The sequence below is a fragment of the Esox lucius genome, chromosome 10 (assembly GCF_011004845.1).
Source record: "Esox lucius isolate fEsoLuc1 chromosome 10, fEsoLuc1.pri, whole genome shotgun sequence".
NCBI lineage: Eukaryota > Metazoa > Chordata > Actinopteri > Esociformes > Esocidae > Esox > Esox lucius.
In genome coordinates, this window is record NC_047578.1 from 16,067,460 (window position 1) to 16,094,837 (window position 27,378).

General features: G+C 41.3%; 1 protein-coding gene across 4 annotated transcripts; it reads left to right on the forward strand.

Moving 5' to 3' along the window:
* Positions 1 to 974: 974 nt before the first annotated feature.
* Positions 975 to 26,405, forward strand: kcng2 (potassium voltage-gated channel, subfamily G, member 2). 4 transcript variants are annotated; one of them, XR_004576242.1, is made up of 6 exons: positions 975 to 2,142; positions 6,439 to 6,484; positions 6,684 to 7,001; positions 7,170 to 7,755; positions 24,583 to 25,806; positions 25,908 to 26,405. XR_004576242.1 is itself a non-coding variant. In XM_020050285.3 (4 exons), exons 2-4 carry the CDS (start codon positions 6,808 to 6,810, stop codon positions 25,402 to 25,404), a joined length of 1,602 nt encoding a protein of 533 aa, XP_019905844.1. In that variant the 5' UTR covers positions 975 to 2,142; positions 6,684 to 6,807; the 3' UTR covers positions 25,405 to 26,405. The 4 variants fall into 4 exon arrangements, 1 of the variants encoding a protein (XP_019905844.1); XR_002197311.3 differs by lacking the exon at positions 6,439 to 6,484 and having other exon boundaries at positions 25,908 to 25,990; positions 26,128 to 26,405; XR_004576241.1 differs by lacking the exon at positions 6,439 to 6,484.
* The last annotated feature ends 973 nt before the right edge of the window (positions 26,406 to 27,378 follow it).

The following is a 27,378-nucleotide window of genomic DNA, read 5'->3' on the forward strand; positions in this document are numbered from 1 at the left end:
CATATTTTCACAGAAACATCTGTAGTGGGACAAAGGTAGGCAAGCATATGACACTGGAGTGCACACCATAACTAAGCCCTGGACCTCTTTCAGCTTTAACACATTTCACATTTATGCAAATGAATTGACTGGGGCTCTTATCTTCAGTTGAAGATGAATCACATGATGAACTGAGACATTCTTCACTCACAACAGGCTTTTGGGTCACACAGCATGTCATAGAGATGTTCACAGTTACAGTAGTTGGCACATAGAATCACCCAATGACTGGACAGATTTCTCTGGCTCCCTCTAGAGGTGAGGGATTATGACCTGTCACCTCACTGATGATTTCACAGCAGTGGTTCTCAACTCCAGGCCTCGAGAACCAGAGTACTGCTACTTTACTCTCTCACCCTCTAATCGGGGACTAATTTAGAACTGGGAAAACAGGTGTGATGCAATTAATGACCAGGCTGTATAAAAAACTAGAATTACTGCGGGTTTCTAGGCTCAGAATTGCGATCCACTGCTTTAAAGTGAATGATCTTAAATGGTCAAGCTCTCATAGTCAGAAATCATAATCCAGACTTTTACCTGGGTCACTTAATCAGGAGAAACTTGGGGCCCTAATTCACTCTTTAAATATTTGTGTTTGCTGTAATATGTATTGACAAAATAACTCAATTCAGTCACGAAGTATAGTCTTCATTCCAGACAATGGTGGACTGGTGAATAACCTTAACAATATGACAGTGTGAATAATGCCATAATGTAAGCCAGTGTCATCACCTGCCTGTGTCAGCCCACATCTGTACCTAGTTGTTCATCTACATAGGTCAATCATTAGTGATTCCATCGTTGCCAGGGGTGTTTTGTTTCTTCATCCTTCAGAAAATAAATAAAGTAATTACAACCTTGTGACATGGCTGTGTCTTATAATATTGACATTCTGATGGGCAATGTAAAAAAGGTCAAATACATGGTGCTTTTATTTTTCTATTCCACAAAGACACATGTTTAGGTATCCCACTCCCCTTTAGACATCAACAATCAAACATTATTGACAGCAACCCTGGAGCAATGAAGGTAAGTGCTTTGCTCAAGGGCAGAGTGACAAATCACTTTGACGGCTCAGGGATTCACTCAAACCACTAGAATACCTTGCCCGCTGCCCAAAATTATGCCTGGCTGCTACCTGCTCTATAACTGAGGCATCAACCATATAACCTAGGGGCAAATGTTCCTGAAGTTATGTACCTGGATTTGCTTATATGATTATACATTTAATTAGGATTAATAGAATGAGTCCTCATTAATGTCATCACCTGTTAGTCAGTGACCAGCTGCATTGTCAACATTCAATTACAATCGCTCTGAAAACATTCAGTTCATAAGCCTAAATAATACCTATCAAAAGACGACCCTACACAAAATAATAGCCTATGTATTAATGCAGTAGAAATCATGAATTGTAGCTGTGCTTATCGATCAATCTTCCATAACTCAGAGAGCTCTCTTGAGTTATCTATTTGTGCGCAGCTGGTTATTTGACGTGTGCCCCATGATTGTTTTTCATTTGCAATCATAATCTGAGCCACTTGGATTAACTGGTGTAAGCATAGGAAGTGTCAAATCAGGAAGCACAGCAGTCAGTGCTACTCCGAGACAGAGCAGAGCGCTCAAATTGCGATTATCACAGAGCGGCAACACCCATTCATTCACGCTGAGCTTTCCTTAAATCTGCGTCGTCTTTTCCAACAGTCCTCCTGAAGCTCGTCCGTTGAGTGCGTCATTTTGTTGAATATGGAATTTGGAGTCATTTTATCTCATTCGATTTAAAACAATCAAAGTTAGCAAATTCAGTGTTTTGATTCTGCACTTCGTTCTGTTTATGTGGGTGCGCAGCAAGTTTTGGCTTTCAACCCTTCAAACTTGCTCCATAGGCTTTGGTTCGGAAGTAAAGCACGTGACGTTACCTGGGATTGAGTCCACCTGCCCTCGTATGAAATCAATTACCATGTTAGGAGGACTATTTACACCGAGGACGGAGTCATTTAGGGCATGCATTTTATTTTGAGAAATATGCGCTTTGGGCTTTCATAATTGATCTCGGAAATGTGGGGAAATTGTCTGCGGATGGACAAAAGCCACACACAGAGGGTAGGTGGGATCATGAATGTCCGTGTTTACACATATTTAGAAAAATATGTATTGCGGATTTATTTGGTAGTACCTGCGTAAAATGTTTTCACGTGTTGGGTACGTAGGCTAGTTTTGGTTATTGTCTGTACTTGGTATGGTCTAATAATTACTGTCTTATTGTTACACAACACATTGTGTTTATGACATTATGTGCTTTTAAACCTTCAGTTGCAATTGGCTACTTTGTCCGACCGTCTCCCATTTTAATAACAGCGGGTTGTTTTTCGCAAGATGTGCAAAATCTGACTGTCAGGTAAAAAGTTATTGTAGATTTTATCCATGATTCTTTTTTTAAATGATCGGTGTATTCGTCTTTTCTGTCCGACTTGGTTGAGGGTCAGTGTTCTGGGTGGTAATAATTATTACTGTAATTTAATAAAACGCAAAAGAAAGTGACGTTTCTTTCGTAGACTACTGAATTATACCGTCTACGTGTTTTCTTGAACCTATAATGGTTCCCTGTCAGAGGATTCACCATACACGGACTATTTGTTTTTACAGGTAAACGGTCAATACTTGGGTGACTGAGTTCCAATAGGTTATATACCCTTTTAAACCGCTATTACGGTCTCAAATGGTGCTTCTTTTACTGCTTGCAGTTGTTTCTTATGTATAGGTCTCTATACGCTAAACCCTGATCCTGTATCTTGCATTACTCTAAAGCTTTGCAAATTAAGTACAGACATTTTTATGAGGAAACTTTTCAACCTTAAGCTGTCATTCCTTTCTGATTAAATCGAAGCTCTTATAACAAGAAATGTTTTCTGTTCGTTGTGTGTCACGAATCCCTCGAATCACACTACAATTATTCTGTCACAATTTCTTATCTTCACATTATCATAGCCTTCTACTCTTTGCCTTGAAAGTATTCATCCAATATATGGCTGAATATAGGCTTTTTACGTGTACTTTCTTTAGCTGGCTAGGAACCTATATGCAAAGGTCAGGGTGGAGCTTGGTTCATCCTTTTGGTCATCACTAGATATCCCACATCTGAAACGTCACATTTTAGAATACCTCTAGATTAGGCCTCTATTTTCTACCTTTCCCTTGGTGCAGTTTATAATTGCTTTAATGAAAAGGCCTCCCTAAATGGGTCATACTTATTCATCAGCAATAATTCAGTCATGTTTATACCCCTTGAGACAAAATTTTAGATTTTAACTTTTTATGTGTAACATTTTTGGTTTGACTAAAGCAATTCTAATGGGTTTGTGGTTTTATTTCGAAATGCATAGTTCTGGACCATTTTTATTACCCCATTTTTGAGCTGTCAAAATGTTTATGTCAGCGAAATGAGGATTTGTGAAATTGGTGGTGTGAAGCAGGTCTATATGTGTTTCAGAAGTGCAGTCTAACACCAGCAGCATCGAGAAGGGATTGGGAATAATAAATTCCACAAGGTTGGAACAGCTTGCCATGATTGAAAGAGCAGCGCGGCAACCGTGCTTTCAGTTATCTCTGCAGGTAGTAATCTGTTTTAGTAATTCAAACATGGATATTGGCTTCTTCCCCAAACCATCAGAACACTGTATGATATGGAGCTGAGAACCTACATCGCTCTAATATATTAGGATGTATAGATGGAATCATAGTACATGTCCAATCTTAACAGGCAATAAACAGGACACATTTTGGAGAAGGATCTTCTAGTTCCTCCAATGGATTATCACGACCATGTTGTCTTTCGTTTGGTCAGAGGATCTGCCGACGTCACACTCCCTCTTATGGGTGATTACTCTGGCCATCCGTCCTGTGGGTTGAACTGCGTATCAGACTGCTCACAGATTGATCGTCTGCATTTCAAGATGACAAGCAGTCCTGCACCAGGCCTCCGGCTCAAAATGATTATGTTAAGCACTAGTCACAGGCTTTTTTAAATTTTTATTTATTCATAGGTGACTTGGTTCATCATAAATGATGATGCATCTCTGTCCTTTGGCGGTCATGTAGGAGTTTGATTCTTGTAATGAGGATCTAATGGGTTTTATGTCCAAACTTGCCACTCTCCGGGGTGTTGTTCTGTTTTTGTGAACTTTTCATTTGCTGAGTTACCAAAGAGAATCTTTGCTGTATGGGATACAGCATATTTAGACGTGCTGTCGAACTCTGTTAATGTTTACTGTAGTACATTTTGCTAGAATATTGAGGGACTTATTTATTTTTGGCCAGACTGCAGTGCTCTGCAGCCGGATTCATGTAGTTGGCTAATTAACTAAAATGTAAGAAAAATACTCCCTGGTATTGTGCTGCCAAATTTGTAACATTAAAAATGTGGCCAATATTTCAAGTCATTTCTCTTTAAACCCTACTTAAAAATAATAAAATATACAGAAATGGATCTATCGGCTAAACAGAGGACTTTTATTCAATATGTGTCTCTGAGGCGAATGCGACCACCGGTCTGGATGCTCCCAGTCTATTGACATGGCACCACTGTAAGACTCAAACTTGAATCTGGCTCTATCTACATTGTTTTTCAAATGTACCATCATTTCTCCACATTCTGAGGTGTCTAATGAGTATGACCTTGGCTTATCAAAGCGGCTTTCAATAGGTATGGGAGAGCTTACAATCAGGAAATGGGTTTTCCAAGACCTACCCAATAAGATGTTTTATTTTGTTCATAGACTTGCAGACATCCAACCCACCTGAGGGAGTTGCTAGAGTGCAATGAGCCAAGGGAGGAAGGGCTGGTCCACACCTGTTTTCTTTTTTTTTGCCTATTGTTTAATGAAACCAAGAGGGAACAACTGTTGGATAATACATCAGAAGGCATAAAATTTTATCTGGAGCTTATTTTCCACTTGGTTGTCATGTCAGTACACGTGTGAAAGGAGCATTACTGAACCTATCCACCCAGGCACTGGAGCGCGCTGACATGTTTCGCTGTGTTTAATCAGCAGGTGATGGATACTCATGCCTCAACCTTGACTTTTTGGGGCCTTTCTAAGTCTGCTATTGTCTGTCATGCATACAAATGAGTTAATGCATTCTGTTCTGCAATAACCTTTTGTCGGTCTGTCTCCCTCTACCCTGTCACTGCAGTCAAATGTAACCGTGGTAAAATCGTTCACATTCCCAGCATGTTAGGGAGTCATTAGGAGAGCGGCTTTCAACACTCCGTTTAAGATACAGAAGATGTGACTGGAATGTTTTCAGCCATTGAGAAGCAAACATTTAGAACATTTAATCATAATAAATCAATATCTCATGAAAACAACACTGGTCTTCGGAGAACTTGGGATTGAAAATGTAATATTAGACACAGGATGTCCAGTGGTTATTTATAATAATTACTACTACAACAAAGTTTGGGTAAATCTTTTGGATTAAAACACCTTGGAAACTCTGAAGAAGTAATAATTTGTATTGTTTTCCTCTCATGTGTTCTGTTCAGCGTGTCAGAACATTTTATGTGAATGACTTAAATTGAACTGATGAAAGTTTTACACTGACATTCGTATCGTGACTGACGTTAGTTCACTGTGATCTAAATGATGAACCCTTGCTACGCAGAGCTGCATTCTACTGTGTAGCTGACAAACCATAATGGTGAATGGTTGTTTTACACCTGGAAAGAGGCGTATAAGCAATAGCACCACGGAGTGTTTACTACATCTCCTAAAGCTGTGTTTATCTCCATGTAAAAATGTGTTAAGATTAAAACAAGTGATTAGTGCTGTTGTCTTAAAGTAAATGACCCATGAAAGATAAATAACAGGATGTTTTACCCTGGTTTATCCGACCTCTTCTTTTCTCTGTCTTCCTGTTAGTTACTCTGTATGTATTGTAATTTAGCGAACCTTGATAGACAGCCCTTTAAAGTCGAGTATCTAATTTCGGGCACCAGTAATACAGTCTACAAAAACAACTTGATTAATTCCTCACCCTTCACTGATTCCTATTGAAGTAGGACTTGTTGGTGTGATTAGCCTAATTGAAAGCCAGGCTTCCATAGACTTGAAGCTGGGGGAAGTTTAGAAGTGGGAATCCACTGTGAATCCTCGATGCCTCGCGACGCAATCGAATCCCTTGTTATGGTGACGTTGCAACATGGACAGTACCTTTAGTGTAGTAGGTGGAACAATGCCTGATGCTGGCCATGAAATTGCAGGTTTAAAACCTCAACAAATTTAGATTTATGACATTTGTGTATACAGCACGCTTAAGGCAAAACCATAAGAAAACAAATGTTCTCATTTGGGCTCACATCTCAGGGATTTCTTGATCTGTTATCTCCCATAACTCTAGGGAAATAGACCTTCAAAACCATCTCTTTGTGATATCACTGGTCCAGGTAAGCCTGATTGCCCTAATTAAAGGTATTCTTCAATATTTTGCAAAATAGAATTTGCAACCCCTCTCAGGTCTCCGGTGTAACGAGGAACCTCAACATTGACTTGAATCATCTTATTATTCTGACATCATTAGGCCCAGTAATCCAGTTATGGCCATCTCCACAAGCTCTGGACGTTTCCTCTGCTTTGTTTCCACAGAGACCAGCCCTGCTCATGGATGGGTAAGGTCCCTGCCAACGCAGTCATTGTCCAGTGATACTGCCCCATCAGCCCTCTCATCTCCTCCCAACCAAGGCTTGGTTCCCCCAGAGGAGAAGCAGGGATGTACCAGGAGGTGGCCTTCCTAGCAGGCAGCACAGAGAAAGAGTTCACACCCTTTCACTTCCCCGTGGAGAACCAGCAGGAGGTGGTCACTAAGAAGGGTGTGTTTTTCAAGCGACAGCGCCTACTCCGGAGGCCTAATGAGGGGCAGGAAGAGAACAACCGGTCCGCTGTCATTAATGTGGGCGGGATCAGGTATGTACATACCCGTCTTTGGGTGCAGAGTTTAAAACTCATATAAAACGGTTACAGAAGTCTTGCGTTTTAGTTAGTGTTCGGCGGCCATGCTCCCTATCATGACTTAAAGACTATTTCGATGCCTCGTGCACAGCCGTGACACTCTGGGTTACCTTCTCACCCCAGGTATCGCATCCCGTGGTTGGTTCTGGAGGAGTTCCCTCTAACGCGGCTCGGTCGGCTGAAGGGCTGCAACTCGCTGGACGAGATCATGGAGGTGTGCGACGACTATGACGACAGACGCCAGGAGTACTTCTTCGATCGCAGCCCGTCCGCGTTCCGTACCATCGTGACGTTCCTGGCGGCGGGCCGGCTGCGCCTGCTGAGGGATATGTGCGCCCTGTCCTTCCAGGAGGAGCTGATCTACTGGGGTGTGGAGGACACCCGGCTGGAGTGGTGCTGCCTCCGGAAGCTACGCATCCGACAGGAGGAGCATCGGGAGCAACTGAGGATGGAGGAGGAGGAGGCAGAGCTTACCGCCACCCTGACCCCCCAGAGCTGCGAGGAGGAGCAGGGCCCCCCTGGGATGGCGGGAATGGAGGAGGAAGGCCGCATGGCGGGCTGCATGCGAAGGCTCCATGACATGGTGGAAAACCCTCAGTCTGGACTACCCGGGAAGATCTTTGCATGTCTGTCGGTGGTGTTTGTGGCCATCACCGCGGTAACGCTCTGCGTCAGCACCATGCCTGACCTGAGGGAGGAGGAGGAGAGGGTGAGTTTACTTCCTGTTCACAGATCTTTACATCCAGGTCACTCTCCGGAGTGGTTTTTAGATGTTGATACCACTGAGATACAGACCGAAACCACTTTAATTTTTATTTTATTTAAATGTTTTGCTGGTATAGTAAGTGACATCACATGGTCAGGAAAAGTTATGTGACAACCCATATAAAGTGTCTGGCACAAGTCGAGTGACGTTTCAGGGACATCCCCCACTTGGTACGCATTCCTCCTGAAAGCAACGCCTCATGACAGGCTGCGAGATGGCTGAGAAATCTTGTCTGTTTCCACTCCAATCACATGAATATCCCATTACTGTATTCCCTTTGCCAGATGCTGCAGTTGTGGGACTCTTCTTATTTAGGCAATAAAGGAATCCTGTTCGCCCTCATGGTCTCAATAATTAATTGGGAATATTAAGATAAGCATTACATTAGACCACCCAAATAATTATCTTATAGATATAATTTTACCAAAAGTAAGTGGCTCCTATGAAAATGAGTTTGATGCGAATATTGTAACTTGCGCATGAAGACGTAGAGGTTCTTCCCCCTATGATCTTAGATTGATAATCAGGACGTTAAGCCTGGTTGTTACAACATTTTCCATTGCTATCGAATGCTCCGTATTGATTCCACAGGCCACTCAAAACATATTAAAGTAACTATTTGAAGTAAATTACACCGTCTTTATCTCCTGGGTGTTTTATGTCTAGTTCTTGTGCATGTGACCTATGGGTTCATGCTAAAGTATCTTTCGTTGCGGAACACCGTAACCTCCTGAATTAGATCAATAAAGCTTTAGAATGATTAAAGCGAACATCTGTGGGCTTTTTGCACTATCAAAGACACCTCCCCATCAGGTGGAAGAGGGGCGTGGAGTCTGCCAAGGAAGTGGTGTATATTCAAAGGGTAGATCTAACGGGGTAAAAGGGTTAACGAGTTAGCTTTAAGGAGGGTTAGCTAGTGAGGTACAAGGACTGGTAGCTACAGTCCTTCTCTTGTAATGCTTATCTTCTGTTAGCTGGGATGAGGTTACTGACTGCACTTTAAGAGTTGTATACTTTATGTGACTTAGGGAGACAGCCGTCAATGATGAAAGAGAGAGAAACTTGACAAACAGCCAGGAAGACTTTGTGCCTTAGTGATGGAACACAATCAACAGAATGTTCTGGGTATTCTCATGTCCTTGTTTGGAATTTGAAGACTGTTGTCTTGTAGATGTGTTGGTTACATGGTGAGCTGTATTTCCCCATTACCTTTGTGTAATGTTGAGCAGAATAATTTTGTGACTCAACACTTCAACTGTTTTCAATTAGGCAAAGTTAATAACCTGAGCTGTTTACAGTCCACCCACCATTCCCCTGTTAGTTTAGCTACTGTAATATCCTTTAACAGGAGGCTTTGATAGCCAGCGGCACAGATATAAGAAATGTAATTAAAACCCCTTGATGTTTTCTTTATTAAGATGTAGATTTATATTCAGGTTATGTTAATGTTTAATCCAAACCAGGCAATGCTCGTAAATGAAATGGACCAGAATGATCGTCCAAATGACTTGTAGTCGTTAGATGTTTTCACATATTCCTCTTTAATATGATTAGTCTCAGTCCTCTTTAAACTCTGGCTTTAGAAAAAATACATCTGATTTATTTGCATTTACACAACTACACTAAACAATAATATCAATGCAGCATGGTCATATTTTGGTTTCATGAAATAAAGCTGAAATAAAAGCCCCCTTTAGCATCAATGAGAGCAGGCAGTCTTTTGTAATAGTTGTCTGTGAGGCCCTGAATTGTTGCAGGTGGTATAGCTGCCCATATTTCTTGGCAAAATGCCTCCAGGTCATGCAAAGTTTTTGATTGTCTTGCATGAACCGCACGTTTAAGATCTCCCCAGAGTGGCTCGATGATATTAAGGTCAGGAGACTGTGATGGCCACTCTAGAACCTTCACTTTTTTGTGCTGTAACCACTGGAGGGTCAACTTGGCCTTGTGCTTAGGGTCATTGTCGTGCTGGAAAGTCCGAGAGCGTCCCATGTGCAGCTTTCCTGCAGAATAATGCAAATTATCTGCCAGTATTTTCTGATAACATGCTGCATTCATCTTGCCATACATTTTCACAAGATTCCCCATGTCTTTAGATCTCACACACCCCCAAAACATCAGTGAGCCACCACCATGCTTCACAGTGGGGATGGTATTCTGTTCACTATAGACCTTGTTGACCCCTCTCCAAACATTGCACTTATGGTTGTGACCATGAAGGTCTATTTTGGTCTAGTCACTCCAAATTAGTGTGTCAGAAGCTGTGAAGCATTGACAATGTGTTGCATTTTGTAATTGGGCTTTATGTGGCATTGGTGCAGTAAAGGCTTCTTTCTGGCAACTCGACCATGCAGCTAATTTTTGCTCAAGTATCGTTGTATTGTGTGTCTTTTTCCAGAGCAGCCTGTATTTCTCCTGAGGTTACCTCGGTTTTTCTTTGTATCCTGAACAAATTCTTCTGGCAGTTTTGGCTGAAATCTTTCTTTGTCTACCTGACCTAGGCTTGGTATCAAGAGAGCGCCACATTTTCCACTTAAGTGATTGAACAGTACTGACTGGCATTTGCAAGGCATTGGATATCTTTTAATAAAGCTTTATAAAGTTCTATTACCTTGTTACGCAGGTCTTTTGACAGTTATTTTCTGCTCCCCATGGCTCAGTATCTAGCCTGCTCAGTACATCTACATGAGAGCTAACCAACTCATTGACTATTTATACACAGACACTAATTGCAATTTAAAAAGCCACAGTGGGAAATTCACCTTTAATTGCCATTTTCACCTGTGTGTGTCACCTTGTCTGTAACAAGACCAAACATTCAAGGGTATGTAAACTTTTTTTATCAGGGCCATTTGTGTGATTTCTGTTATCATTATAATTTAAAAAGGAGCCAAACAACTATGTGATAATAAATGGCTTTTTGCATGATCAGTCATAATTTTCAAAATCAATGCCAGCATTTCACGATTTCTGCCAGGGTATGCTAACTTATGAGCACAACTGCATGTGGTTTTGTCACAACAGTGTCACAGACATACATTTTTGAAGCAGCAGGTTTGTTGGAAGATAAAATAAATATGCAATAATGTACAATAAGAGACCAGCAATGTTGTTATAGAGAATTTGACAGTACATTCTACCAACTTTACCAACGCACACCCTAGGCAGGTGTCTGCCCACTGCCCAGGATTTCCATTTCAGTCTTGACTTGTTGTCTGGGATCAACTACATGGACAGCTAACGAAACTGTTTGTACAACCTACAAACAGTTTTTGGTCTTTAGTGTGGTGTCAAACATGATTTCACCTTCAATGGCCACTGGTGAGCTGGAGAAGTGTTCATGGATTAATTCTGATTTCAATTGTACCAGGCAGACACAGTGAATTGTTTGATAGATGTTGATTTTATACTATACATTTTCTTTTGGAGTACTAATGGCTTGCAATCAGAAAATGTGTTCCAGTAACCTAGCGTGGGAGCTCAGTGTGTGAATACAGATACATTAACCCAGTTAGCTTTGTCTTGACTTTGCACTGAAAAACAACCAAACCAGATCACCTCTCAGTGGTGTCATTTTGCATTGGGGTCTCGTTTGAGGGGTCTCTTTTGGCACATCCACAACTTCAAACAGGCGTCTTCTGCCATGGTTAATGATCTGCTTAGTTCATGGATTTAGTTTAATTTTCATGAGTTTAGAGGACAGGCTTGAAACCACCTCTTGAGATAGGCTGAAAGAGACCAAGCATTAAAACATCCTTAACTGCTCAGATGTTTTAACAGTTTTTGTCTTCCAGACCCCAGTTCGGCTCACCTTGATATATCTGTCCACTTCCCTTGTGTTCTTTTTTTCATGTAAAGCCACTCTTCAGCTATAGAGGTGAAAACTGAAAGAGAAGTGCCTTAGGACAAAGCTAAGGTTGTGGTGGTGATTGAAAGCATCGGGAGAAGGTTTTCTAATTCTAACACAGCTCTAAAAACAGAGGCACCAACACAGTTTTATGGACCTACCTGGATAAATTGAAGTAAATGGTGTGTGTTGCTGTGGGTTTGAATCTAGGCCTGTCATTTGTCTGCCCTTTCCCATCTTTCTCCTTTTTTAAAGAATGCAAGTGTGTCAGTGTCTGTTTTTCTCCACAATGGCTATAAATGTGTTAGACTTTGATAAATAACTGCGGATTCATTAATATGGAGGAGCTGTGCTTTCAGGTTACCAGTTTCACATGAAAAAGAGACTAGATAATGTATCTTCATGGGACTTTGGGATACATGAAAGAATGAATAAAGAATACTTTTGCTTCCTCTTTCACTCACCCGTATGTCCTCTGGGATAAAATCGGAATCTCCTTGATAGGGATCAATACTGCCTGACTGGAAGCCAGTGTGAGTCTGTACCCATGTCACTGATTGCCATTTTGTAATAGTATTTTAAAGGAGTTATGAGTTATTTCAATTATTTATGAGTTATTTCAAAGAGTTATCTTTTATTTAGGGAGTTACAGGACTTATTTTTTTTGTGTATTGAGAAACAAATAAAAGAAAAGGAAAGAATTTAATTAGAAGAAAAAGCTGAGCGATGGATACATTTAAGGGGTTAAACTGATCTTGCCGCCCTGGAGAAAATCTTGAATCTGGATCCTGTGGCCAACTAAAGCGTGCAGAATTGTATTTGAAGTAAGGACCAGAAATGTAGCACCCTAAAGTGGTATTGTCACAATACCGGACAAAAGTTCCTAATTTTCCCAAAATGTACTCAAGTACAAGTAGTGTAACGCTCAGTCCTCACTTTGATAGTATTTTGAGTACACACACAGCAAATATCTCACCGTCTCTAACAACCACACCGTGCTTTTAGTCAGGCCCCCTACTGTGTCTCCCAAGGTAGCAACCTGTCAGTAGACTTAAGGCCCTTTTTACATGATTTTCTGCAAATTTGCATCATTTTGCATAGTAATACACATTCATAATTGTAGGCTGGAATTGAGGAATATGTGCTCAAAACAACTTAACCAGCCCCTTATGAGTGTCCACTGTCCAGATATTAGAAGGTAACCAGTTTAAGATATAATTAAGCTGAATTTTAGGTGAAAGTCTTTTACAATTCTCTAGCTCAGTTGTCTCCAGGGGGACTGCATGAACTTCAACACCCCGGTATCTCAATTCTCACATTCCAGCACTAGGATGAACCCATCAGTCCCTATGTGAGAATCATTGCATCAATGTCTTACTTGGCTCTCTCCAGAGGGACATTTATGCCATGTCTGTACATGCATTTTATTGAATTACAGTAAACCATAACTGTTTACTGTACCTCCCCCGGTATCTCAATCCTCGTGCTCCAGCACTTGGATAAACTCGGCAGTCCTTTTGTGAGATAATACCCTACATCGAAGTCTAAACAGCAGCACAAGAATTTGCATTATCAGTCATCTGCAGATTGTTACATTTAAACAGGTTATTCCTCTCATGGCACCAGAACTTGCATTATGATTGGTAAAAGAGAGCAACATTATATATTTAATAACAAAATAAATCAAAAAGAGGAATATAAAATAACAGCATAATAAAATAGAAATGGAATAAAACAAATTAAGACCAAACAGTGCAGTTAAGTTAAAGCACTAAAAACATAGGAAGCTATAAGGCTAAACAGTGTGGTTAAGTTTAAGTGCTCAGTCATAGGCATGTGAAAAGAGGTGTTTTTAACATGCATTTAAAAATTGATATGTTTGGGGCACGTCTAAGATCTTCTGGTAGTTTATTCCAGTTGTGTACACCATAACTGCTAAGCACAGCTTCTTCGTTTAGTTTGGACTCTGGGCTCTACTAGCTGACCTGTGTTCATGGATCTAAGAGCCCTGCTCGGTTTATATTCTTAAAAACATATCAGAAATGTATTTGGGTCCTAAACCATTCAGAGACTTATAAACTAAGTCACCACTTTAAAATCAATTCTGTAACTGACTGGAAGCCAAAGCAAAGATTTAAGAACCGGAGTGATGTGCTCTGTTCTCTTGGTCCAGGTTAACATTCTAGCAGCTGCATTCTGAATGAGCTGCAGCTGTTTCAGTCTTTTTGGGGATTCCAGTTAAGAGGCCATTACAGCAGTCAACCCTACTAGAGATAAAAGCATGGATGAGCTTCTCTTGGTGTTTTTGGGACACCAGGCCTTCGATTCTGGCTATATATTTTTTTCGATAATAGAATGCAGTTTTGGTGATCGATTTGATATGACTGTTAAATGTGAGGTCTATCAGAACACCAAGATTACACGCTTGATCCCTGGTTTTAAGGGCCTGAGAATCCAGCTCTTTACTAACACTTTTGTTGCCAAACACAATCTGTTTTATCTTGATTTAATTGTAGACAATTTTGGTTCATCCAGGTATTTATGTGCTTTATACAGTGACACAGTCTATTGAGCTGTTGTCCCATGGTTCGAGAGCCATATATATTTGAGTATCATCGACATAGCTGTGGTAGTTAATGTTGTTGTTCTGTAGAATTTGGCCCAGAGGTAGCATATAGAGATTGAACAGAAGCGGTCCGTGAACTGATCCCTGTGGAACTCTGCATGTCATAGCCATCCTATCAGATTCATGATTACCAATGGTGACAAAGTAACTCCGGCCATCTAGATAAGATCTGAACCAATCAAGGTCTGTCCCGGAGAGTCCTACCCAATTTTCCAGCCTATCTAAGTGTTCTATGTACAGTGTCAAATACTGCGATCTAATAGAACTAGATCTGTTATTTTATCTGAATCAGTATTCTGACATATATCATTATAGAGACGTTGGGAAAATTCCTGATTGCTGATTCCTGATTAACTATTTGCTGTAGGTCCATTGTTGTAGAGTTAAAAATGGTTTAAAAAAAGTCTGATGACAGTGTTGAGACATGTGGAAGCTTTAAGATGTCAAACTGTTTCTTCTAGGGATTTTTGAGCAGTGGTATTAAATTGCGACATAACCAAGTCTTGGTGGTCTTAGTGATGGTATAGTGTCCTTGTTAGACAGTGTAGTTCTGATGGTGCGTATAATTAATTAAAAAAAAATCACTAAAGAAACATGTAACTTACATAATCTGAGCATTGGTACTCTCATTAATGTACTTTTTCTTTACAGAAACAGAGTTTACTGGAACATTGGGGATGATACGTGATTCCAAAAAGACAGAAATGATCAGACAAGGCCAAGTCTTTAACCATGACAGAAGAAATATCGAGACCTTTAGAGATCTAGAATGTGGCCTTGGGTGTGTGTATGCTCTTTCACATGTTGAGTGAGAATAAGTGTCAAGTAGTGCAAAAAGGGAGCTGAGATTAGGATTGCTCCTAATCTCACCTTGTTACCTGTATAAAAGACACCTGTCCACAGAAGCAATCAATCATATTTCAAACTCTCCACCATGGCCAAGACCAAAGAGCAGTCCAAGGATGTTAGAGACATTATTGTAGACCTACACAAGGCTGGAATGGGCTACAAGACCATCACCAAGTAGCTTGGTGAGAAGGTGACAACAGTTGGCGTGATTAAACACAAAATAACTCAATCTTTCTTGGTCTGGGGCTCCATGCAAGACCTCACCTTGTGAAGTTGCACTGATCATGAGAACTACAAGGTAGGATGTTGTCAATGATATCAATACATCTGGGACCATCGTCACCAAGAAAACAATTGGTAACACATTACACTGTGAAGGACTGAAATCCTGCAGCACCCGCAAGGTCCCCCTGCTCAAAAAAAGCACATGTACAGGCCCGTCTGAAGTTTGCCAATGAACATCTGAATGATTCAGAGGAGAACTAGGCGAAAGTGTTGTGGTCAGAAAAGACTAAAATCAAGCACTTTGGCAACTCAACTCGCCTGGTTTGGAGGAGGAGGAATGCTGCCTATGACCCCAAGAACACCATCCCCATCGTCAAACATGGAGGTGGAAACATTTGGTGGTGTTTGTCTGCTAAGGGGATAGGACAACTACATCGCATCAAAGGGATGATGGATGAGGCCATGTACCGTCAAATATTTGGTGTGAACCAGCATTACAATGATCCAAAACACATGGCCAAGGCAACAAAAGAGTGGCTCAAGAAGCACATTAAGGTCCTGGAGAGGCCTAGCCTGTGGAGGGAGCTGAAGGTTTGAGTTGCTAAAAGTCAGCCTTGAAATTTCAATGACTTGGAGAAGATCTGCAAAGAGAACTGGGACAAAATCCCTCCTGAGAAGTGTACAAACCTAGTGGCCAACTACAAGAAATGTCTGACCTCTGTGATTGCCAACAAGGGTTTTGCCACCAAGTACTAAGTCATGTTTTGCAGAGGGGTCGAATACTTATTTCACTCATTAAAATGCAAATCAATTTAAAATTGTGTTTTTCTGGATTTTTGTTTTGTTATTCTGTCTCTCACTGTTCAAATAAACCTACTATTAAAATTATAGTCTGATCATTTCTTTGTCAGTGGGCAAACGTACAAAATCAGCAGGTGATCAAATACTTTTTCCCCTCACTGTAGTAACTTCATTCTAGGTGTGAATATATCTCAACGTGCCCTGGAAATAAGAGGCTACACTGATAACTATATATAGGGTCTATTGATGAGAGTACATTTACTTTGTCATTTGCTCAGTTAAATACTGGAATGCAGTTTTGTGTGATCTGTTTACAACAAATAATCAGTTTTCACTGGGCTCAGTATTTGTTCTACTAATGCCTTTTTTCTATGTTCAATTTAAATATGCATTCTGGGATTTATGGCCACTGATGGTAAAAGTGGCACTGTTGAGCCAAAAGTGGGGCCCTGAGAATTGTGTACTGTAATGTACAGTATACATTACAGTATATCAAATTTTCAAACTTGGAATGTCATGGCTAACTGATGTATGTTAGTGATACTACTTATAGATTATGCACACAAACAATATACAACCCATCCAGCCAAAATGGGAGGTTAATAAAAAAAGTCCCAGAGTTTCTTTAAATGGCATAATGTGGGCATCTGGTGCCAGATGTACATATTTTTGTGAACCCGAGAACAATGTCTACTTACTGTACCGTTTGTTGTTTAGTGATGATTACTCATGATGACTTCATGAAGACTATTGGAATTCAGAATTCAATCCAATTGAACGTTTAGGATGTTCTATTTGAGTTAGAACACATCAGTAGGATGTTGTGTGTGGTTAACGCTTGAGAAAAAAGAAACATGGGGAAATTTGACAACCTTAGATTGTTTGAGATCGTTATGAGGGTAATAGTGTGAGTTCAACCATGCCTTAAACCAGCAAGCATGAGGAATGGGGAGCAAATATTGTTAGCACAAGGAGATATTTAAAATCGAAGTGTAAGGACAGTTTGATGGATTACCCAAGATAATAACAACAACAACAACAGTGCCACCAAAACCAGCATATAGTAAGGCAATATCATGAGGAATGAAACCAGGTTAGTGAACTGAATGGCAGAAGAAGAAAGTCAAGCTATATATATGGCTCATGAGAAGCAAAATAAACTGTCACCAAGAAAACTGGGAGCATATTAAACAGCTTTATCTGAGGTTGTGTTGTATGTAGACTAGTAATTAATACAGATAAACAAAAGAGGAATCCTGGTGAAAGGATATGCAAACATGGCAAAAAAAAAAAAAGTAACAATATTGACTTAGTTTTATGTGATCAGCCTTGCATGAAACATGATGCAGTCACGTGTCCTAGACAACGAGGCCCTGCTATAGATTACCAATATCCCTGCTGTAAAGGTAATGGCTTGGAAGCTACTAAACCACCCCAAAAGTACACAAATGGAAAGCCAAGGGAACAAACAACGGAAGTAATCAGTCATTTTCATGGCGACCGCAATGATACCTTTGTCACTGGGCGTTGTTGATTCACTTTGAATGAACACAATTTGAAAGTCTGGAGCATCAACGGAAAGACGATAGAGGGCAGCAATCATAACTTCTCGCGGACCCAGTAACAAGAAATGGCGTGGCAGTGTGACGCCTAATTCGGAATTCTGTTTACCCTCCTTTCAATACCGTTCATCAGCTAGCAGGCGGTGTTCGGTTGTGGATGCCGTAAAACTCCCTTACGCTAACTATATGTTGCTTAGCAACACCGCAGGACTAGTGACTACAATAGTATTAATAAACACTGCATGGACATTCATAGGGATCTGCACATCTGATCAAAGCTTATTGACTGTCAAATGCTATGGGACTTTTGAGCTTGCAGAACCCAGGAGTGTTTAGGGAACTTGTTGATTTTTGTAGGACTACTTTGAAATGTCAGGCCCCCTAGATACTGCTACAGTGTTTTTAAGGTACATTCAAAATAGGATCTGGGACTGTATTCTTCCAATTCAGTTTTGAGAAGTCTATTTCAGCATATTTTGATGAGTGATTTAATAGCGACCCATGTTCTCATTTTGAAACCTGTTTTAGCTACGTTTCTGAGTTTTCAGATTCAGAGTTTCATTGCCAAGTAAGTTTCACAACAAACTAGGAATTTGTTCTGGTCCGTTGGTGCAGCAATTTAGTATAAAAGAAATAAGAATAGTGGACTGAGTATGAAAACCGTAGACTGAGCATTAATACATTATTAAAAAAATATGCAAGGTGCAAGAATTGTCCAGTTGAGGGTTGTGTGTGTGTATATGTAGAGAGAGGTCATAGATTTGTCCAGTTGATGGTCGTGTGTGTATGTGGGGAGCGGGCTATAGTCAGTTTCGATCCATGGGCATGTTCATGAGGCCTACTGCTGTAGGAAAGAAACTGTTCTTGTTGTGAGAGGTTTTGGTCCTGATGGAGGGGAGAGTTCTGAATAGTCATTTTCCAGGGTGAAAGGGATCAGCCCCAATCCTTGCTGAGTTTTCTTTGTAAGCGAGGTGAAGTTCAGCTCACACATGAGGTCCTGGGTGGTGATGATGCTGGATTTCTCCTGAAGTCCACCGTCATCCCTGCCTTTGAGGCGTTGAGCTCCAAGTTGTTCTGACTGCACCAGGACACCAGATGGTCAATCTCTCACCTGTAGGTGGACTCATCATCTGGAAACTTCAGGAGCTTGATAGAGTGGTGACTGGAGTTGAAGCTGTTATCCTTTTAAATTTGGTGGTCAGTGGTCTTTGCGCATAGTTCACCCTAAACGGATGACCAAACCTGTATAATCCCTCCATTTATGAGGTTTCAATAGGCTCCGCTCTCACCTGGTGCGAAACCGGAGGCCACTACGGACTGGATGCAGGGTCTGTGAGCTGAGACATATTTGTCATTAAGATGCCGAGGGGCAAAAGGGGGAGATGGTATGATACTGTCAACTCCCTAATGAGAAATCGGACAAAATAAAATGAACTGTGGGACACTGAAGTCTGGGCAGGGCCGGCCAATATACCACAGCAAAGTGCTGCTGTGAGGCGGGATGCATCGCAGAGCTGGACACCGTGCTTAGCCCAGGTATATTGGCAATATACCACAAACCCCAGAAATGCTTTATTACTATTACAAACTGGTTACCAATGTGATGTCATGCCCATGGTATACAGTCTCATATACCACAGCTATCAGTAGACAGGATTTGAACCACCTGGTTTATAATACCATATTGAATTACGCCATGTACCCTACACTCTGCTTATTTGTTTATTCATGACTGCCTTAGAACTGACCTGTTAGTCATAAACATGTTTGTCTGACTCGTATTCAAAGAAGGCATAACTTTTTTTATATATGTATATTTTAGATACATGTCTAGCTGATCTGCAAGGTTTTGTTATTTATGCTTGTTCTTTACTGAAATCCTTCAACTCACTCACAGCAAGCTGACTTGACTGTAATCAATGCCTTCATCAAGGAACTGCCTACACACTCTGGCCACATGAGGCCGGGCATTGTCCAGCACCAGGAGGAACCCAGTGCCCACTGCACCAGCGTAAGGTCTGACGATGGGTCTGAGGATTTCATCCTAGTACCTAAAAGCAGTCAGGGTACTGTTGGCTAGCATGTGGAGGTCTGTGCGACCCTCCAAGGATATGCCTCCCCAGACCATCACTGACCCACTGCCAAACCGCCCATGCTGGATGATGTTGCAGGCAGCGTAACATTCACCACGGCGTCTCCAGACTCATGTCTGTCATGTGCTCATCTTTGAAGAGAACGAGGCGCCAATGGCAGACATACCAATTCTGGTGTTCTCTGGCTCTGTCAGTGCTCCTCCTGTTCCTCTTCGCACAAAAGAGCAGATACCGGTCCTGCTGCTGGGTTGATGCTCTTCTACGGCCTTGTCCAGCCCTCCTTGTGTAACGGCCCGTCTCCTGGTATCTCCATGCTCTGGGAGACACCGCAAACCTTCTTGCGACGGCATGTATGGATGTGCCATCTATTGGGGAGCTGGACTGCCTGTGCAACCTGAATGGGCTGCAGGTACCGCCTCTTGCTATCAGTTGTGACAAGGACACTAGCAAAATGCTAAACTAGAAAAGAATCAGAAAGGATAATAAGACCGCAATTGTCGGTGGTCACCACCTGCAAAATCATTCCTTGTTTGGGGATTGTCTTGCTGTTGCCTCTCCATTACACACTTTAATTTGCACCAAAACTGTTCACGATCTCTTATGCTTCCTAACTGGATAGATCGATATCCCTGAAGTTTAATTGACTTGGTGATATGCTGTGATGATTACGTGTTCCCTTAATTTATTTGAGCAGTGTTTAGTCTTTTTAATGAGTGTTTTTTTTTTCTTTCCAAACAGTGTTTCCCACAACTGTATAAAAAAATTGCCAAAGGCTAAATGGCAACAACCAACAATAGAAAAAAATATACTAGAACTAAAATGTAATACATGAGTACCAATTCTAGTTCCAATTTCGTAATTGCTAGTGTAGCCATGGTCTTAACAGTCAAATTGCCACATTCCAAAACCCTTCTGTAAATTATGGCCACAATGCTACAAGCTGTTTATAATTTGGTCACAATGTCCCCATTGTGGGTTTTGATTATGATCAAACTTAATCCGTAGCTTGTTTTTATTTCTACACTTCATTATTTGAATTGATTGTCTGTTCAGAATCACAAAAACATATATTTCTGGGTGTTACAACTGAAAGCAGTCAAAAAGGTACTATTATTTTACTGAATAGTTAAAGAAATGAACTGTAATCAGCAAAACAAAAAATGTGCCGATTGATAAATAACATTTGAGTTATTGAGAGTATATGATGGAGTGATGAAGCATTGCCATGTCCACAAGAGTTATCTAGAGTGATATAAGATTTGTTTTCTTCTTTCACATAAGTTTGGACGTTAAGGCATGTGTTGTAACCCTGCTTCCACCTCCTCCCCCTTCCATTCCAGATCCTTGGTTTTACCTCTTTATATAATATTTATGAACCCATTTGGAATAGACAGAAAATTGATTACACTACAGGAAATAAGGACATTTCAGCATGGCAGATGTAAATGAAATTATTTGTTATAAGATATTTATAATTTAGTCAGATGTCTGGCTTAGTCTCCGCTGATCCCAGGAGGGAAATTAATGTCATGTAATTACATTAAATGTTACATTGGAAAGAAAAGGAATCCGTGGTTTCTTCTCATCCAAATGCTGTTGGTGACTTGGTTGCTGCATTACTTTTATTGATCTCTCTTATGGCTTTTATATATTGTGGACGCCAGTAAGTTAGATATGAGATAAAAAGATATATGACCAGATATTGGTGCCAGTGTTTAGTCTAGAGTAGTTGGCAGTCACCAAACTACAAACAGAACTGATTTTCAATATGTTGTGTTTTTAGAATTAATGTGTGGTCTAATTTACACTTGGATTAAATTCATGATGACACTGCTAAAGTAAGCAAATAATTTGTAGAAATAATTAGAGGGCAACATTCTCATTAGTAGGGTTGGGTACTGATACTGACCTACTGATTCGATGTTGATTAAATTAGGATATTGCTTAGAGATTCTCTGTGAATGAAGGCTATGAACTGCACATGGAACCCTCTAGCTTCTATAACATGGTGGGATTACTATAGAATAATGTAAACATGGAAGACAACGCCCAAAAACATTATATTGAATTGCTTTTTATTGGAGAATTAAGCAAAACAAATAGCTGCTTTAACCAAACCTCAATAACTGAATGTCCTAACTACAGGATAAAAATCTAATTCGAATGGTTCCAGGACCATGACGGTGAGTTCTGTTTACTTGAGTAGCCTGCTACCTCAACCCAGTAGAGCATCTTTGGGATGAGAAGGAATGGGTTATTTGAACTGCGGCAGATTCAATCTCCAACATCTGTTTGATGCTGTTTCTTCAGCATGGCCCAATGTCGCTGTGATACCCATCCGATACCCTGCAGAATCCATGCCCGTCTGTGTTGGACTTGTAGTCTAAATTGTACAAAGAGCAGCATGCTAAATACAGATGTAATAATATCTATCCGAAATAAGTTGTAAAAGATTTAGTCTGCCTGCTTTCAGAAGCCTTACTAACAAATGGTAATGTACTGTACATCCCAACTCTATATATCCTGTCAATTACAGGAAGGAAATAATGTTTCATCATTCAGTGTGCATTCTCACAATGTGTCCTACACTGCATCAAAGCCTCTCTTTTCAGTTCTATAAATCATGTAAAGTGTGGCCGGGCAGACTGCCTGTCTACTTCCTGGAACACTGAAAAAAAACTAAAATGTTCCTCTGGCTGTTTGATCAAAGAAACAACTCTCTTACTTCCCTGTAGATTCCAATTAACTAACAGGGGACGTTCAGATGTTGTATGTGCTGCAAGGAAACCCTCTCACAGCTGTCCCTCAGAATGACACCCTCCCTCTTTGAAATTCACCACAACCCTCATACGGATGATGTTTTTCCCAAACAATATCTTGCCATTTTGTTACTCACCAACTACAACATAGTTTCCAAAAATGTTGACGCTGTGCAAAATGTGAGGAAACACAGAATGCAATGATGTGCAAATAATTTAAACCCCATATTCAGTAGAAAATAGAACAAAAACAAATGTTGTTTCTTAAAATACATGCCACCAACATGTTTCAAAAAAGCTGGGACAGTGGCAAGACTGGGAAAGTTGTGTAATAAAAAAACCTTGTGGAACATCTCTTAACTAATTAGGATAATTGGTAACAGGTCAGTAACATGATTGGGTATAAAAAGAGCACTCCGGAGAGGATGAAGTAAAGATGGGGAGGGATTCACTACTTCATGAAAGACTGTGCGGGCAAATAGTGCAACTTAAGAATAAGAGAGCAAATGGACCACTTAAAAATGGTGCAGTTTAAGAATAACATTTCTCAATATAACATTGCAAAGGGCTTGGGAAGCTCATCATATGTGGTACACAATAATAATCATTAAAAGATTCAGAGAATCCAGAGAAATCTCTGTATGCTAGGGACAATGCCAAAAAACAATATTGGATGGCTATGATCTTTGGGCCCTCTGGTGGCACTGCATTAAAAACAGACAAATCAAAATTGGAAATAACTTTTGGGAATCATGGATGCTGCATCCTCTGGGCTAAAGAGGAACCGCCCGGCTTATGAACGCACAATTTAAAAGCCAGCATCCATGATGGTATGGGGGTGCATTAGTGCACATGGCAAATCTGTGAAGGCACCATTTAATGCTGAACAATATATGCAGATTTTGGCACAACATAGGCTGCCATCCAGACAATTTTTTCAGGGAAGGCCTTGGTCATTTCAGCAAGACAATGCCAAACTACATGCGGCATGTATTACAACAGCCTGGCTCTGTAGTTAGAATGCTAAGAGGTGCTAAACTGGCCTGCTGCAGTCCAGACCTGACACCAACTGAAAACAATTGGCGCATTATGAAATGACAAATACGACAAAGGAGACCCTGAACTGTTGAGGAGCTGCAATCCTATATCAAGCAAGAATGGGAAAACCTTTCACTTTCAAAACTACAACAAATGGTCTCCTCAGTTTCCAAATGCTTGCAGAGTATTGTTAAAAGAGGTGACGCAACACAGTGGTGAACATTCCCCTGTCCCAACTTTTGAAACGTTGCTTGCATCCAAATCAAAATGGGCATGTATTTTTCCAAAAACAATAACATTTCTCTGTTTCGGGATTTGATATGTTGTCTTTGTACTATTCTCAATTAAATATAGGGATGACTGACTTGCACATCATTGTATTCTGTTTTTATTTGCCTTTTATGCAGCGTCCCAACATTTTTGGAAACAGGGTTGTATATAAACCAGAAAAGGAACCTGGCAAGCCTAGTTTAGCCAGCCCGCAATTAAGTGATAACTTGTTGCCCTCACTGGACTTAAACCCGGGTCTCCCACGTGAGAGGCTGTGTCTTCAACCACTACGCCACGGTACTATATGTTTGCCCAGTGTCGGTATAGCATCTCGACATTAGATAACTTGCATTGTCATGCAAAGGGCTTGGGAAAGCTGTTTCATTTCATGGCACAAAAATGTTTTTTTCTTTCATTTGTGAATGACATTGATACAATAACTATCAATATAGGTAACTTTTTTGTCAAGTGAAAAGACGTGAGAACCTCGAAAACCCCTACTCTTTTACCACCCGAGGGGTTTTGATCTAGCCTATATTACCCCAAAAAGCATGCACGGATGCGTACTTTGAAAATCCATCTGAAATAGTCGCAATATAACCGTGAACAGGTTTTATTTTAGGCTTATTATAACGTAGCTACTGACGGAAACTGAGAAAAACATTTCTGTAAACCTTTAACACCATGTCTTCACTTCCAGGGCCTGTGTTCTCAGAGGTGCTACAACATCTTTGTCTTGGAGACGGTGTGCGTGGCGTGGTTCTCCCTGGAGTTCCTGCTGCGCTTCATCCAGACGCAGAGCAAGTGCTTGTTCCTGAGGACGCCGCTGAACGTCATCGACGTGGTGGCCATCCTGCCCTACTACGTGACGCTGATCGTGGACTCTCTGTCGGAGGGCGGGCAGAAGCCCAGCGGGGGGAACAACTACCTGGAGAAGGTGGGCCTGGTCCTGCGCGTGCTCCGGGCCCTGAGGATCTTCTACGTGATGCGCCTGGCCCGACACTCCCTGGGGCTGCAGACCTTGGGCCTGACGGTGCGCCGGTGCACCCGCGAGTTCGGCCTGCTCCTCCTCTTCCTGTGTGTCGCCATGGCACTGTTCTCCCCGCTGGTGTTCCTGGCGGAGAGCGAGTTGGGCGCCAAGTACGACTTCACCAGCATCCCCGGCACCTACTGGTGGGCGGTGATCTCCATGACGACGGTGGGGTACGGGGACATGGTGCCTCGGAGCATCCCGGGGCAGGTGGTGGCGCTCAGCAGCATTCTCAGCGGGATCCTCCTCATGGCGTTCCCGGTCACGTCCATCTTCCACACGTTCTCCCGGTCCTACTTGGAGCTGAAGGAGGAGCAGAACAGGACGCTGAGGCAGAAAGCGGACTCCCAGGACTCCACCAAGTCTCAGAACAGCGAAGACTCCGCCGAGACGGACAGTTACCGCGGCATCACAGAGGCCGCCGCCAACGCCGTACGCAGGAAGTCCATCGCCATGGCTTTGCAGAGGAGGTCCATGCAGACTCAAGACTGAGCGTGTGTGCGCGTGCGCTGTTTGTAGTGGTTGCAAGCAAGCAAACGTGTGTGCGTGCGCGTGTCCACTATGGGAGAGCCGGAGGATGGGTGGTGCTCTATGGGAACGTTTTACTGGAGCTGAAGGACAAGGAAAGGGAAGAAGACGGCAAGCTTCAACATTCAACCTCCACAGCTCTGGCCTTGAATCTATTCAGTGGAGTTTCTATGATTTTATAAAATAGCAGCAGATGTCTTTTTACTGAAAGTGTGGGGATAGAACAATATAAGTTCTCAAAGGTCAAGGACTTCCTAAAAGGACATTTCACCCAGAAATATAGAAGCTTGACAACAAAGCACAGGGAGACAGGGTGAAAGCCTTTTTTTTCCCACAAATATTCAGTAAGATGCTCTCCTTGCGGAGGTAAAACGACCTTGGAATTAAATATTAATTTGGTTGCGTCTATTTAGTAGTATTTAACTTTACCATTGACATTTATCTATGCTTTGTTTGCTTCTATATAGATTGGGTAGACTCAGGACGTGCATCTTTTCCCAAACGTAATAAAACCCTGGCTAATACACGACCATCTGACTATGTACACAAGGTTGGTGGAGGCCAGTCTGCTACGTTTCAACACTTCATTTAATTTCAGCTCATGATTTTGTCTGGAGGTTTTCTTCCAGTTGTTCTGATTTGCTCTGGCTCGGTATCCTCTAAACATTTAAATGGTTCTGTTTCCAGGCACGGGTGGACTGGACTCCTTAGTTCCTGACAGACTGGTAACATTACAATAAGTATTTAATGAAGAATTGTATGTTTTTAAATGGGAACTCCAATGGGAATGAGAAGACTTCTCAGCATAGACTGGACAGACAGGCTCAAAGACTTGAATAAAAGGGCTTGATTCAAAGGAACACAGGATCTGTTCTGTAACGAAATGCTACTACAATGAGTCAAACATTTTCTCTGTTTAAATTTACATTCTAATTACCTATGTCATAAAGGTTGTTAAAACTTGATTTAGTGGTAGTATTCCAGGTCCTTTTTTCTTCACACATTTCTCTTGTCTTCACTCTGGTACATGTTAATATACCACTTTTTGTACCCAGAACTGTGATTTAGTTTTTGAGGCCAACTAGAGTTTTTGCACCTTGAAGTCCAGCCTATGTAATCCAGCTGTTCTGCAGCAGGTATTAGATACTGTTTAAAATGTGAAGCCAGCACACAACACAAACCGAATGTGTTCCTAACAGTGTGAATCCCAGGAGCAGTGGGGAGCACTGTTATATTTGTGGATGGGAATGGTAGGGTGGCGACAATAGGCTGCGTCTTCAGTGGCTGCAAGTTCAAATCCATGGAGAAACATCGATTATGTGGAATCAATAACCAGAAAAACAAAATTAGAAAAGCAGTACATTATTTGCATATTTAGAATAAACCTCCTCCCCAAAATATTACTAATGGAAATGTATTAGACAATGTCAAATGTACTTCAACTGTTGGCGAAAACTGCAGCTCTTTGGTCCCATTAATTTTTCTGTCTGAATTCAAATTGGCCCCATATTACCTCTAGTGCCCTACTAGAGCTACTACAGCACTACTATAGTACATAGAGAGAATAGGGGGCCATTTGGAACGCCACCCACACCTGTCTTCTGCATTAGCCCTGCGCTATCTGACTGCTTTTTTTTTGTTGCCATGCTTTAAGCATTTTACTAATGGTGTCATTGTGAAATCAACAATGCTTGTGAACACTGCAACAGAAAACTGCACAACCATCTATGTGCTGGAGAGGCAGAAGGCCCACAGTCCAAACATGGAACATGGTTGGTGGGTCTGTTTGCTCTGACAGATGATGACAACCAGGTCTCTATTGTTGACGGCATGGAATTATCAGATCAGGTTTAAAGTCTGTGTGTCACAAATGAAACCCGATGTCACACGTCGCACCCTTTCTCCCCCTAGGAGTGGTCAAAATGAGTGTACTAGTTA

Coding starts and splice junctions, on each gene's coding strand:
- kcng2 (XM_020050285.3), top strand. CDS start 6,808: ATGTACCAGGAGGTGGCCTTCCTAGCAGGCAGCACAGAGAAAGAGTTC. Junction 7,002..7,169: donor ATTAATGTGGGCGGGATCAG/GTATGTACATAC, acceptor TTCTCACCCCAG/GTATCGCATCCCGTGGTTGG. Junction 7,756..24,582: donor TGAGGGAGGAGGAGGAGAGG/GTGAGTTTACTT, acceptor CTTCACTTCCAG/GGCCTGTGTTCTCAGAGGTG.